The following is a 15,583-nucleotide window of genomic DNA, read 5'->3' on the forward strand; positions in this document are numbered from 1 at the left end:
GGTAGCTACCACACTGCCTGGCGCAATTATGGACCTAAAGAAATGGTAGCTATTTAATCAAAGTCTGACTCTCTAGACAGATTTATATGTAGTAATTCTGTTAGACAGAAGCTTCAGTTAAACAGACCATGCCATTGTTGACCACTGGGCTCTAACACAGGTAACATCTTTGGCTTTAGGTGGAAGCTGTCCAGCTCATAGCTGATGGAAAAGCTCCTCGTATTCCCCAGTCAGAAGAAGGAGCAACATATGAAGGTATCCAGAAAAAGGAGAATGCTGAGGTATTTATATCAACTCAATAACACATTTCAGAATTCACTGACCTCCACCTTTAAGCAGTTCGCAGTGTACCATTTCCTCACCAAAAGGTAGATCTCCAAGCCAGCCTGCCTCATACCTGCCCACATCTGCCAGTGATGGAGAGAAATGTTTCTATTGCCTTTGAGATTTGCAGTATTGAAGTTCAACCTGTGCTTTGTACATTCCTAGATCTCTTGGGATCAGTCTGCTGAAGCTTTACACAACTGGATCCGAGGTCATGATAAAGTCCCTGGAGCTTGGACAGAGATAAATGGACAGGTATATTCTAGGGACCAATTTTTTTTTTCTTTTTTTTGCGTATGACCTTCGTAAGGAGCATTACACATGAGTCTAGGCTTCCTCTGGTGCTTCCTTTGGCTGTGAGGAGAGTCTGTGCTCTAGGTACATGTGACCACCTCCCTCTTTACTCCCCATGTATGGAGCATTTGGTGGGAAGCAGGCATTAAGCACAGCTCTGCTCTCAGGGAGACTGCAGTTTTATGGAGAAAGCAGACAAGTGAACAAACACTCACAATGAAGTGAGACAAATCCTGTAACTGAAGCCCAGACTCAGGTGTCTTAGGAAAGGCTTCCTAGAAAAGGAAGCTGATGGTTTTGCTTGCACTTCGAGAAGAGGTCAACAGGTAAAGAATGAGACAGAGTTAAAGAACCAGAGGTAGGAGAGCATGTTACCTGGACAGGCACTCTCAGTAGATGGAGCCCCAGGTGTGAGGAGCAGGTGTGAGAGGCTGGGGAGAGACGGCAGGGGCGTTGGGCAGGAAAGGCCTCTCCACTCAACTCAGCTTCTCAGGTTTCACCTCTTGTAGGAAGTCTCCTGACCTCACATGCCCAGCCTGGCAGGACTGGGCGTCCCTTCTCTCCATTCCAATAACGCCCTGCGTTCTCTCTGACACATATTATACATTGTATAATACATACATATTATATATTGTAGTCATGTTTCTATGTATCTATCCCTCTTCCTACCCCGCCCTGTAGACTGTGAACCTCTCAGGAGCAAGGGCATCATGGTATTGTCTTGATACTCTCAGCACTTCAGCAGGATTCTTAGTGCATATTAGGTGTCAATAAAAATATGTGGGATCCATGAAGAACCAAGGGAAGACGTTCAGTGCAGTGGTTAAGAGTGTGGGATCGGAGGGCATTATGCCAAGTGAAGTAAGTCAGACAGAGAAAGACAAATACTGTGTGGTATCACTTATATGTGGAATCTAAAAAATACAGCAAACTAGTGAATATAACATAAAAGAAGGAGACTCACAGATACAGAGAACAAACCAGTTGGTTACCAGTGGGGAGAGGGAAGGGGGCGCAAGATAGGAGTAGGGGATTAAGAGGTACAAACTATCATGTGTAAATTAAGCTACAAGGATATATGGTACAACAGGGAATACAGCCAATATTTGGTAAGTATAAACGGAGTATAACCTTTAAAAATTGCGAATCACTATATTGTACACCTATAACTTTATAATATTGTACATCAAATATACTTCAATAAAAGAAATAAACAGTGCTACCATGGACATCCTTATACATGTACCCTTGATCACATGGGGAATACTGTGTATATCTTGGACTAGAGTGACATCATCATAGCATATGAATATATTTTACCACAATTGATAATACCCAGTTTTTCAAAGCAGTTATACTCACACACACAAAAAAAGTGTGGAATCTGAAGCCAGAATGTTTCCATTAAAATCCTGGCTTTGCAGCTATTTGCCATGTAACCTTCAGCAGGTTACTTAACCATTGAGTGCCTTGGTTTCCTCACTGTAGAATGAGACTAATAATTGTGCCTCCTTTATAGGTTTGGGGTTGTTGTGAAGATGAAATGTGTTAATACATGTTAATTCATCTAAGTACTTAGTCCCTGGCACAGAATAAGTATTCAATAAATATTAAATATCATAGTGTTCAATCAAACGATAGCTAATGGTCATAGAATTATAATAATGAATCAATTAGTATCCAGTTCTCTTAGTTACAGTCTGGATCCAGTCCTGTTTCCATGAACTGACCCACAAAGCACCCATACTTCCCATCACACATCCCACTGCAAAATAATAGTCTATTTACTACTCTGCGTCTGCCCTCCCTGGCCCCCCACCCACACCCCTGCTTCCCCCACAAACGCTACCTTCAGGCTGCAAAGCCTGTGAGAGCTTTTATCTCATTCACCTTTGTGTCAGTGTGAATAAATGATAAATGTATACTCGTGTCACCTGGATGTGGGGCATTTTTTTTTAAACTCTTCAATCACACATTCACAGACTATCTCTTGCTTTGTGTCATTTCTATAGATGCTTGATATAGTCTTTTACATTGGGCCTGGGGAGGTCCCTAGTCCCTAATTTTGTCATAAATTGGAATTCCAACTTCAGCTTTTTTTCCAGGAGTGCTGTTTGCATACACCCTTATAAACAGCCTTCACTTCCTCCTTTCACAGCCTGGGCTTGATCTCTTTTTATTAGGTGGTCACTTTCTACGGCTCATCACTACTGAATAGCTCCAACCCTGCTGGAGAACCACTGGAAATTAAAGGTGCCAAGAAGCCTGGTCTTGTTACCAAAAACGGACTTGTTCTCTTTGGTAACGATGGAAAAGCAGTGAGTGTTCAGTATGGTTATCTGTAAAATAACTCTCTTCGTTTCCTTCGATACCCCAAGCTGTTAAGGGACTAGCTTTCACAGGGTAGTCTGGCTTTGCTGTGGGATGTGGGGGCTCCAGATGTCTGTGCCCCGTTTCTCTCTGGGGATGAGCTGGCTCTGTGTGCCCTGATGAGAGCAAGGCTTCTCAGGATGGGCCCCAAGGACCTGCAGAGCCCGCTTTGTGGCACAGTAGAAAGAGCTTGGAGTTCAGTCAGGAAACAGGATGTGAATCCCCACTCTGCCACTTACTGGTCTCGGGCAGGACGCCTCTCCCCTCTGAGGCTCAGTTTCCACATCTATAAAGCAGAGAGAGTGATCTCCTGTGTCTGCCTTCCCACTGGCAGAGGCCGGGAGGATCAGAGGATGCGGCGCTCTCAGATGCTCCTCCCTTCGCCTCACCAGGCAGATGCCCACCTACACTGCCTGTGCTTAGGAGTGCGGGCTCTTGGGCAGCTGCCCAGTGAAGAAAGCGAAAGGGAATTTGCAGCTCCCAGGTGGCTTACAGGACAGATCAGTTATCAAGATGGTAGGCTTCAGAGCCCGGCTCGTCCTGGATTGCAACCCCAGCTCTGTTACTCGCTGTGTGGCACTGGGCAAATTACTTAACCTCACTGAGGCTCCATTTCCTCATCAGTAAAATGGGGATAATAAGGACACCTGTCTCTGTCAGGATGTATGAGATTGAATCAGATACTTCAGCATATATGTACTTAGCACTGCACATGCTAGGGGTAAGTGTTCAGAAGATGACAGTAGTAGTAGTAGTACTAGTACTAGTACTAGTGCTGGTTGCAGTAGACTTTAAGACCCAATACCTGTATCCAAATGTCAATTTTGGGAGGGCTTATCATCCATTTTGAGATATATCTACTCCTAGATTTAACTTCCTCCTTTTTGCTGCCATGATTGAAATACCATTTCAGTCCTTTTACACATAACGGTGAGTACTTTTAATCCATATTTTTGAATTTGCCAAATAAGCTGGTCCTTATACCCATATAAGACTCCTTCTCCCACCAATCTCAGTTTTGAATTGTCCTAATTCTCAGTTCTTCTGCTTGTCTTGTTATTTTGTAGCTGATGGTGAGAAATCTGCAGTTTGAAGATGGAAAAATGATTCCTGCCTCTCAGTACTTTTCAGCGGGCGAGACACCAGTGGTGGAACTTACAGCCGAAGAAGTAAAGGTGGCAGAGACCATCAAGGTGAACACGTAAAGTTCTTAATGTTACCTTACCTTGGAAAACGAAACCATTTTTGTAACTGGTCCCATTAATCCTCAAAGTAGTTGGGATGGAACTTTTATCTCCTCTTTTTTCATATTAGCTGCAAAAGGAAATCGATGCCAAAATTTATATGCACATTTATTTGTCACTCACATAAATAATCCAGGGCCGTTCTAGGTTGGCATGGGGGTTGGGGTGAAGTTGGAACATGAGGACTAGAGGCGGAGTCCGGCAGGAACCCAGGCGCTGCTGTCTTCAAGGTCCCGCTGGGGGTCATCTCCATCCCAGACAGCCAAGAAGAGCACAAGAACACAGAGAACTGTGTGAGGGAGGTTTTTCATGGGAGTACAGGTCACATGTTCACATTCACTGGCTAGAAGTCAGTCACAGGGCTGCCTCTCACTTGAAGAGATGCTGAGAAATGTAAGGAAGCCATGTAAAGGAGTAGGTTTGGTGAGAAGCTAGCTCGTCTCTGCCACAGGCTTCTGTACGGCAGCTCCCGCATAAAAGTTTCCCTTGTGTAGGTCATCTGGGCTGGAATTTTAAGCAACGTCCCTGTTATTGAAGATTCAACAGACTTTTTTAAAGCTGGAGCACGCTCAATGGATGTTGTCAGGTAAAACCACCACCTTCCTGACTCACACCCTTCCACCAGGGATTTTGACTTTGACTTTGAAAATCAAATCTAAATCCTTTGTGCTGGATGTTATCACTCCATCATACCCATCTACTACATTTCCCTTTTCATCTTCTTTGGTCTGTGTGTTTCCGTGGTCAAATACATGTATTTGTTCCCTTCTCTTTATTGCTAACCAGGAGTTGTTTTCGTATTTGCTGTACACCTAGAAAACAACCCTTCTAGTTGTTTGTTTCATTTAAAAATCTGTCTTCATATTTCTTAGCTGATTCTCCTCCAGTCAGAATTGGGAAGCTCTGAGTGAGAATGTTAGTTGGGATTTTCCTATATGGTCTCATCTAAGAGGATACCTAACACGGATTACACTTACCCCAAATCTTTTTTTCCTGTATCCCCAAGTTACCTAGTATGATATATCTAGAATGAGGACTATCAGACTTCTTGGAAGTATAAGGGTAATCACTCTGTAGTCAGAATTTCTCTGCACAGGTTTACAACAAATAGAAAGGACTAGAGGACTAGAAAGCCACCCTCTATGGCATGAAGACCAGACCAGGATCCTAATAGTGGAGATTCTTGCAGAGGTGGTTTTCCTTTGAGGGCCACACTGTGGCCATTCACTGAATAAACAAGGTAAACTCCTCTTGACAATCCTTCATGTTGACAAAGCAAGTGTTTTTTTTTTTTTTTGCCTGCATTGGGTCTTTGTTGCTGTGTGCAGGCTTTCTCTAGTTGCAGCGAGTGGGGGCTACTCTTCGTTGCAGTGCGCAGGCTTCTCATTATGGTGGCTTCTCTTGTTGCAGAGCACAGGCTCTAGGCATGTGGGCTTCAGTAGTTGTGGTGCTTTAGTTGCTCCGAGGCATGTGGGATCTTCCCGGAGCAGGGATGGAACCCGTGTCCCCTGCATTGGCAGGCGGATTCTCAACCACTGTGCCACCAGGGAAGCCCCAAAGCAGGTGTTCTTGATGAATACTCTGTTTATGCATTTATTCACTCATGTATTTTTTAAATTAATTTTTATTGGAGTACAGTTGATTGACAATGTTGTGTCAGTTTCTGCTGTACAGAAAAGTGAATCAGTTATATGTATACATATCTCTGCTCTTTTTTTAGATTCTATTCCCATATAGGTCATTACAGAGTATTGAGTAGAGTTCCCTGTGCTACGCATTAGGTCCTTGTTGATTTTCTATTTTATACATAATGGTGTGTATATGTCGATCCCAATCTCCCAGCTTCTCCCCTCCCCCCCGCCCCCCATATAGGGTTACTCATGTATTTAACAAAATTTATTGAACATTTACAACACATCAGGAACAGTTTTTTGCACTGGGGGTATAGTCATGAATGAGACAGAGTCCCTTCATTTGTGGGTCTTTCTTATTCCAATCATCAAAAACAATCCTCTCAAGAGCAAATATCATTATCAGAAGTCAAGAGTCTTGGTTCCTCAAGTTACAGATTTCTCAGCTATGATTCATAAGTTCCCAGAAACTTCTCATTTGCTCAACTAACGATTTCAACATTGTACTTTTAGTACTAGTTTTTTTGCTAACAAGATACTCCTGCAGGAGTTACCCATTTCCTGTTTGAGTGTCTGACTTATCATAATCATCCGATATTATTATCTTGAACTACCAAGGCACCTCATCTCTTTTAGAGATTAAATGGCCAAACAACCCCATGGGAGGCTTTCTACACTGTGTCTGGTACACCTTGCTACTCAAGAAATGCCAAATTAGAGCTGTGGTTTGAAAAATTAGCAGTGAAAAATCAAAGCGTTGAAAAGGACTTTACAAATGATATTAACCTACCCAATGGTTCTGTTTAGTACCTATCTTAGCCATGTAGTACTAACGTTTGTTTTATTCTTACACAGGATCTAGAGAAAATATTCGATGGTATGACTTTTATTTCTCATAATCTTTACAGTTCAGAAATTTTCTTTATTTCTTATTCCTTGAATACTTTCGAAAGGAAAGAAACTGATTTTATGTGCCCTTTATCATCTTGCTTGCAAGTAATTAAAATGTCTTTGACTTGATTTCTTGTCTTTCTAGTCATGCATAAAAAAAATTGCCAGGACTTCCCTGGTGGTCGAGCGGTTAAGACTCCGAGCTCCCAATGCAGGGGGTGCAGGTTTGATCCCTGGCTGGGGAACTAAGATCCCACATACCATTTGATGTGGCCAAAAATAAATAAATTTTAAAAAAATAAAAATTTAAAGCATTGCCACTGTCCTTCAAGACAGCTTCAAATTTTTTTCCTCCCAATCTTATCAGTTTCTCTGGTTATTATCATAGAAGATTGCATGGGATATAGATAGGCATGTGACATATGTCCTACTTCAAAGCAACTTTAATGTAATCACAGTCCCTAAACTCTTTTAAAAATGTGACCTGAGCTGGTTCTTCCTTTCAGGCTGGTTGAAGAGATAAGACAGAAATGTGGAGGGCTTCAGTTACAGAATGAGGATGTTTACATGGCCACCAAGTTTGAAGACTTCATCCAGAAAGTCGTGAGGAGACTGAGAGGAGAAGATCAAGAAGCGGAGCTAGTGGTGGATTATGTAAGCCTGTCCATGGTGTGGAAGTCCACATCGTTAAGACCTGCATACTGTCAGAAAATGCTGTACCTGTCATCCATTTGTTTTCACATTTACAACCTTTTTATTTTTTAATTAATTAATTAATGTATTTATTTTGACTGCATTGGGTCTTTGCTGCTGCTTGTGGGCTTTCTCTAGTTGTGGTGAGCAGGGGCTACTCTTCATTGCGGTGAGCAGGCTTCTCAGTATGGTGGCTTCTTTATTTTTCTTTTTAAAAGTTATTTATTTATTTATTGGCTGCATTGGGTCTTCATTGCTGCACACAGGCTTACTCTAGTTGCGGCAAACGGGCTACTCTTCGTTGTGGTGCGCAGGCTTCTCATTGCGGTGGCTTCTCTTGTTGCAGAGCATGGGCTCTAGAGCACAGGCTCAGTAGTTGTGGCACACAGCCTCAGTAGTTGCGGCACACGGGCTCAGTAGTTGTGGTGCACGGGCTTAGTTGCTCCATGGCATGTGGGATCTTCCCGGACCAGGGATCAAACCCATGTCCCCTGCATTGGCAGGTAGATTCTTAACCACTGTGCTACCAGGAAAGTCCCTACAGCCTTTTTAAAATGACAGTTTTATTGAGATTATAAATCAGATACCATACATTTCACCCTCTTAAAATGTATAATTCATTGGTTTTTAGTATATTCACCAAGTTGTCAACTGTTACCACTGTCTGGTTATGGAACATTTTCATCACCTCCCAAAAAGAAACCCTGTGTCCACTGGCAGTCATTCTCTGCTCTCCTCTCCTGGGCCCTGGGCCCTGGGCCCTGGGCCCAGGAAACCACTAATTTACTTTCTGTTTCTATGGATTTGTCTATTCTAGAGATTTTATATAAATAGAATTATGCAGTAAGTGGCCTTTTGCAGCTGGCTTCTTTTACTTAGCATAATGTGTTCAAGGTTCATCCATATTGTAGAGTAGATTATCATGTCATTTCTTTTCCTCGCCAAATAATAGTCCATTGTGTGGATAAACTACGTTTTGCTTATCCTTTCCTCAGTTGATGTACATTTGTGTTGCTTCTACTTTGGGGCTGTTATAAATAATGCTGCTATGAAAATGCATGTATAAGTTTTTGTGTGAACATATGTTCTCAGTTCTCTTGCCTAAATATCTAGAAGTGGAATTGATGAGTCATATGGTAACTCTATGTTTAACTTTTTGAGGAACTACCAGTCTGCTTTCCAAAGTGACTACACCATTTTACAATGCCAGGAGCAATGTAGGAAGCTTCTAATTTCTTCATGTCCTCACCAACATGTTATTGTCTGTCTTCTCTATTTCAGCTGTTCTAGTGTGTGTGAAGTGGTGTCTCATTGCAGTTTTGATTTACGTTTCCCTAGTGACTGATGATAAGCATCTCTTCATGTGCTTATTGGCCTTTTATATCTTCTTTGGAGAAACATCTATTCAAGTCTTTTGTCTGTTTTTTGTTGTTGTTGTTGTTTCTTTTGTTCTGTTTTGTTTTGTTTTTGTGGGATCTTAGTTCCCTGACCAGGAATGGAACCTGCTCCCCTGGCAGTGAGAACGCCTGGTCCTAACCACTGTACCACCAGGGAATTCCCTCAAATCCTTTGCCACTTTTTTAATTGGGACATTTGTCTTTTTAATGTTTGAGTTGTAAGAGGCCTTAGTATATTTTGGATGCTAGACCCTAGTCAGATATATTATTTGTAACTATTTTCTCCCATTCTTTTCACTTTTTTGATAGTGTCCTTTAACACACAGAAGCTTTAAAATTTGATTGTCTAATGAATCTATTTGTTCTTTTGCCACTTGTGCTTCTGTATGTCTTGTTTTATGCCTTTTTGCTCCTCTCTTCCTCCGTTACTGCCCTCTTTCTTGTTAAATGGATATTATCTAGTATGCCAGTTTAATCTCTTTGGTTTATTTTCCTATATATTTTTAGTTATTTTCTTAGAGGTTGCTTTGAGGATTCCAAGAGACATTTTTCTTAAAACATTCTAGCTCAGATTAATACCAGCTTAACACCACTAGTGTGGAAAAACTTTGCTACAGTATGGCTTGCTCCCTACCTCCTTATTTGTGCTATTACTGTCATACAAATACATCTTCATACATGATAAGCACACCAACATAGTTTTATAATTATTGCTTAATGCAGTTGTCTTTTAAATCAGATAGGAGAAGAAAAGTGTTTAAAAACAAAAATACATTTATACTGACTTATATTTACCTTTGTCAGTGCTCTTTATTTCTTCATGTAGATTTAAATTACTGTCTAGTGTCCTTTCATTTCTGCTGGAAGGACACCTTTTAGTACTTTTTGAAAGGCAATGTGCTAGCAATGACTTATCTTGGTTTTTGCTCATTTGGGAGTGACTTAATTTCTCCTTTGTTCTTGGAGGATATTTTTGCTGTATATGGAATTTTCGGTTGACAGTCTTTTTTTTTTCAGCACTTTGAGTATCATCCTATTGCTTTCTGGCCTCCATGGTTTCTGTTAATTTTATTGGGGATCCCTTTTAGGTGATAGGTTTCTCCTCCCTTGCTGCTTTCAAGATCCCCTCTTTGTCTTTGGCCCTTGGCCATTTTATTATGATGTGTTTAGGATGGGTCTCTTTGAGATTTTCCTACTTGGAATTTATTGGGCTTCTTGGATGTTCAGATTAATGTTTTTCATCAAATTTGGGACTTTTTCAGCCATTATTTCTTCAAATATTCTTTCTGCCCCTTTCCCCCTCTCCCTTCATTCCTGGGACTCTCATTATGCATGTGTTGGTACATTTGATGGTGTCCTGCAGGCTTATAAGGCTCTATTCATTTTTTAAAAAATATTTATTTATTTATTTATTTATTTATTTATTCTGGCTGCTCCAGGTCTTTGTTGTGGCACTCTGGAACTTTAGTTTAGTCATGCAGACCCTTAGTTGCAGGATCTAGTTCTCTGACTAGGGATCAAACCTGGGCCCCCTGCATTGGGAGCACGGAGACTTACCCACTGGACCACCAGGGAAGTCCTTCTATTCATTTTTAAAATCCTTTTCCTTCCTATTTTCAGACTGGATATCTCTATTGACCCATTGTCTGGTTTGTTAATTCTTTCTTCTGCCTACTTGAATCTACTGTCAAACCCCTCTAGTGACTTTTAAAATTTCAGTTATTGCACATTGTGTAGAATGTGGAATTCCACATCTTCTTTATCCATTCATTTGTCGATGGACATTTAGGTTGTTTCCATGTTTTGGCTATGTAAATAGTACTGCTATGAACATTGGAGTGCCTGTATCTTTTCAAATTTAGAGTTTTGTCTGGATATATACCTAGGAGTGGGATTGCTGGATCATATGGCAACTCTATTTTTAGTTTTCTGAGGAACCTCCATACTGTTTTCTCTAGTGGGTGCACCAATTTAATTCCCACCAACAGTGTAGGAGGGTTCCCTTTTCTCCAAACTTTCTCCAGCATTTGTTATTTGTAGACTTTTTAATGATGGCCGTTCTGACCCGTGTGAGGTGGTACCTGATTGTAGTTTGGTTTGCATCTCTCTAATAATGAGTGATGCTGAGCAGCCAGCTACCCTCTTGCTATTTTTTGTTTCTTTTCTAATCAAAATCAGTTTCTCTATATAAAAAAATTTCTTAGATCATTAAATTTCCTTTTTAATGCCTTTCATTGATATGAGATTTTATGCCAATAATGCTCTTTCACATATATTATTTTAATTATGTCTTTTAATAACTGTATGAAGCAGGTATATTATCCCCATTTTATTTGTTGAAAACACTGAGATTTATAGAGGTTAATGGACGAATCTAAATTCATTTGCCAGCTAATAGTAGAGAGTACAATTTTAGCAACACATATGTAAGAGAGGAAAAGTGAAAATTGGGAAGAACACAGGAAAGAAAACTTAAAATGGCACCAGTGTAAAAGGAAACCGATTGACAGGCAATTTCAAAACTTTGAATGACCACAATGGCTGCACTCCACAGATATTGCCAGTAGATGGTGGTGTTTTCATTATCTGGAGGTCTTCTGAGTCATCTTTCATCTCTATGAGAAAGAAAGCAGATCCTTCTAAAGCCCCACCTAGAGCACTTCACAGAGGCTGACCTCTTGCCTCAGTGGCCAATCTAAGAATCATGAGGCCGAAATATTACATCTGCTTGTCTCTTCTAGACAGTAAGCAATAGACTCCCATTGACCTAATTTCTCCCCCTGCATTAGTAAATAAGCTTCTTTATTGTTATTTGGTATCAAATGCATAAGCATAGAAATCCATTGAATCTATTAATTTAATTCTGTCTCTCAGGTTTCAAAGGAGGTCAATGAAATGACAGTAAAAATGCCGTATCAGTGTTTCATCAATGGACAGTTCACAGATGCTGATGATGGAAAAACTTATGACACTATCAACCCAACAGATGGATCTGTGAGTAATTACTTAGTGTGTGTAGTGACCACTGATCCTGGATTTTTTTTCATTTATACACAGTTATAAAACAGCCTGAACAAGTTACTTATTCTATTACTCTGCCTCTAAGCACTTAATATAAATGTACTTCATGCATTTCTTTCAACTTTTCAGTTCTGGTACCGGCTACTGTTAACTACAGTAACCTACTTTGAAGTATGAATATTTATGATGAATTTAGATGATTTACTATACCTATACACATCAGAAGCACAATTCCATGTAAAGCTATATGTGTGAAAAGAAAATCTCAGACTTTGCAAGTCCATAGTGAGAAATTCAGCTTCCCTAAGGCACCAGAAGAAATAGTTAGTTTCCTGAACGTGTCTTCTCATAGTATCCTGTGACATGAGAGGTATTAAATTTTAGGCTCACAATTTTCATGTTAAAATTGTCTCTTTTTCTTTACTATGTTACTGGAAGTATTGATTTTCCATCATAAAAAAATTCTTTAAATTTTATAGTAGAATATTAAGCCCAAGAAACATAGTTGTATATCTCTGCATATAAATAACCTATAGCCTATTTTTTCTTACCTTGAAATAGACAATATGCAAAGTATCCTATGCCTCTTTGGTGGATGTTGATAAAGCAGTAGCAGCAGCCAAAGATGCTTTTGAAAACGGTGAATGGGGAAGAATGAATGCAAGAGAAAGAGGAAGGTTGATGTACAGGTATGATTTTTAAGATCACAAATCTGTGGCCTTTGGATACTGACTAACATTGCCAAGATTTTAAAAATTTCTCCAAAACGTTCTAGTATGCACCTATTGTGTAGCATATCTTTTGTTCCTTGCATCATATAAAATCCCATCTTTGTGAGTTCCTGATTTTTGTATTATTGCTTGTTTCAGTCAGTGTCCCTGTATGAGAAGTTTAGTAAAGGATTATGTATCTGTAAAAATGTGAGCAAGGTCAAGGGAATCAAACAAAGGAAGCACCCAGGCAGGGGTAGAACGGGGGAAGCTGCTCTTACTCCAAGACCTGAAGGGACAGAGGAAGGAGCGTTTACGAGAATCTGGCAGAATCTGTAGCCGTAGGAGACAACACTACAGTGGGCCTTGGTGGAGGGACACAGCCCATCACTGAGGCAAGCCAGGGGATCCGAATCCCTGACCATTTTATCCTCCAGTGTGCCAGTCTCCTGGGGGTGCCTCCCACTGGCCTCTCATTAGCCAGGCTCAGTGAGGGAGCATGGGAGCCTGTGATGTAGTCTTTAAAGGTCATCCTCCAGGGGTCACAGAGCAGGGTGGAGACTAGAGCACAAGCAGCACACGGAGAACATCCAGCACCCTGTTGTTTCCAAAGAGAAATTTTAAGTCTACTTGATGTGTAGGGTGTAGGAGCAAGGAGGAAAAACACTAAGGCCTGGAAAGGGTATTATAAATTGGTAGCTTAGTGTGCCAAGAGTAATTAGATTTGATCGTAAATTCAGTTTTCTACTTACTAAAAGCCAAATAGCTGACTCTGGTCAAAAGATTTCTTGGAGCAAGATCTGGAAGAAACATTAGGAAGGAAGATTTCAAGACTGACTTTGGAATGGTCCAAAAGGAACAGCTCAGAACCACTAAAGGAAGGAAGGAAAACAAATGGAGGAGGTGAATACGAAAGATGAACTTTGACTATGTCAGAGTCCTTAGACAGTCCTGCACTTCTCTTCCCATAGAAACTAGAGACCACACGGAAACCTGTCGTGGCGTTTGTAATTCATTCCACGTGTCTCTGTCTTGTCCTCTTCAGCGAGTGTTGAAAATATTTCTGTACCAACCAGAAATCCTTAAGTGTTCGTGGGTTCTCCAGGGGCATGGTTTGCCCTCTAACATCCCCTGGTATATTCTTGAACTATCCACATTCCCACTGTTTTCTATCACTAATCTCTCTGGATTACTGTGGCTTGATCACTGTGTTACTTCTCATACATCTATGACACAAATGATACAGACTCCCAACATCCTCTGCTTCTTCTTTATAACTCCTGAAACAAGTTTTATGAAATTACTTGTTTAATGTCTGTCTTTCCTACTATATCACGTTCTCCATGAGGACAGAGACCTGGTCCATTTGTGTCCACTTCTGAGTTCTTAGCCCTTAGGATGGTGCCTTCTACATAGTAGAGACTCAGTATTTGTTGAATGGATTTCTTTCACTGACCAACAGACTTGCAGACCTACTGGAAGAGAACCAAGAAGAGCTGGCAACCATTGAAGCCCTTGATTCAGGGGCTGTCTACACCTTGGCTCTGAAGACTCACATTGGAATGTCTGTGCAAACATTCAGATATTTTGCTGGCTGGTGTGACAAAATTCAGGTAAGCACATAGATCATTCCAAGAGGAAAAGGGACGAACGTTTATTAGTTTGTAAGGACACTGAGTCAGAGCCATCCCTTGTGCAGATTTTCTCATCTGATCCTTACAACAATCATCTGAGGCAGGTGGATAGCTCATTACAGGTGAGGAAGATGAGGCTTGAGGACAGTAAATGATTTACCTGTGGTCACAAAGTAAGTAAATCATAGGGCTAGGATTTGAACTCAGGATTTTCTTAACATAAAATCTAATGATGTTCTTTGTACTTTACTGTATTGTCTCCTGAGAGCATCTAATAATCTTGCTGGCATAGAGAGAAGCCTAGTATCATGGAGGAACTGAAAACTCAAATGCCTACAGAGGTCGGAGAGCTAGCATAGATGGGCTATGCAGACTGGTTATAAGAAAAAAATTTGAAAGACACAAGTTTGATAAAAATTTCCATTTCCTTTTTTCTACAAGAAAATAAATGGCACATGTGGTGATAAATGGTAACTACACTTGGCTTCGGTATTGGGATACAGAAGGGAAATAGGGTTGCAGCAAACAGCAGAATGCATGCCACTCATAGATCATGGTAACCACTGAAGCATCAGCCATCACAGCCACATTCCCAGCAGCAAGGAGGAAGTGGGGAGGAGGGAGAAAGGTAAAAGGACTCTAAAAAGCAATCCCAGCATTGGCTGTCTCTATCTGCTGAGGAGACTGGGAAGCATAATATTTTATCTGGGCACATTGCTGCTACCACCATTAATACAGAATCAGAGAGACCTGGTTCCAAGCCTCAGCTTTGCCACTTACCGGCTATTGTTGTTAAAGTTATCTACCTCTCTGAGCCTCCCTTTCCTCATCTGTAAAATGGTCACGATACTCCATACCTTGTAAGTTATGTTATGAGGATTAGAAACAAGTGTTTATATGCTACAGGGTTAAAGTCTGCACCATAGTAGTTCTTGCACATAAATTTAGCTGTTATTACTCTTCAGCCACAAAGTCATACATATATAAGTATTTAGTAAGAGTTCAAGTCCATCCTTTATCCTCAATTATGAAGTCCAAATTGCTCTGAAACCTGAAAATGGATTTGTTCAATTGGTTCAAACTCATTTGTGCCAAAACCCGACCTAAATGAACAAGTCTATAATCTTTATTCATATCACTTAGAGTGAATACTTATATATTTCACTGAATAAATACTCATATGCTTGATTATGGGGGGCTGCCTCAGGCACTATTGGAGGTTATAGATATTATAACATTGTGTAAGGTATATGCATTATGTTATGTTTCCTAAAGTCAAAAAAAATTCTGAATCCCGAAACACACCTGGCCCCAAGGGTTTCAGATAAGAGATTGTACACTTACTTGTATTAGTAACAGCAATAATATTTTATG

General features: G+C 40.5%; 1 protein-coding gene across 3 annotated transcripts in view; it reads left to right on the top strand.

The window, feature by feature from the left end:
- ALDH1L2 (aldehyde dehydrogenase 1 family member L2) overlaps positions 1–15,583 on the top strand; it is a 56,872-nt gene that overhangs the window by 17,405 nt on the left and 23,884 nt on the right. For all 3 annotated transcript variants that reach the window (XR_009054686.1, XM_057741615.1, XM_057741616.1), the window contains exons 5-13: positions 180–281; positions 490–579; positions 2,802–2,936; positions 4,056–4,181; positions 4,727–4,818; positions 7,261–7,408; positions 11,719–11,838; positions 12,427–12,554; positions 14,038–14,188. Coding sequence is in view for 2 of the 3 variants with exons in the window: in XM_057741615.1 (XP_057597598.1) it covers positions 180–281; positions 490–579; positions 2,802–2,936; positions 4,056–4,181; positions 4,727–4,818; positions 7,261–7,408; positions 11,719–11,838; positions 12,427–12,554; positions 14,038–14,188 (1,092 nt within the window). In the remaining variant the exon portion in view is untranslated. The remainder of the gene's footprint in view (positions 1–179; positions 282–489; positions 580–2,801; positions 2,937–4,055; positions 4,182–4,726; positions 4,819–7,260; positions 7,409–11,718; positions 11,839–12,426; positions 12,555–14,037; positions 14,189–15,583) is intronic.

This window comes from Hippopotamus amphibius, chromosome 7, assembly GCF_030028045.1.
Source record: "Hippopotamus amphibius kiboko isolate mHipAmp2 chromosome 7, mHipAmp2.hap2, whole genome shotgun sequence".
Classification (NCBI taxonomy): domain Eukaryota; kingdom Metazoa; phylum Chordata; class Mammalia; order Artiodactyla; family Hippopotamidae; genus Hippopotamus; species Hippopotamus amphibius.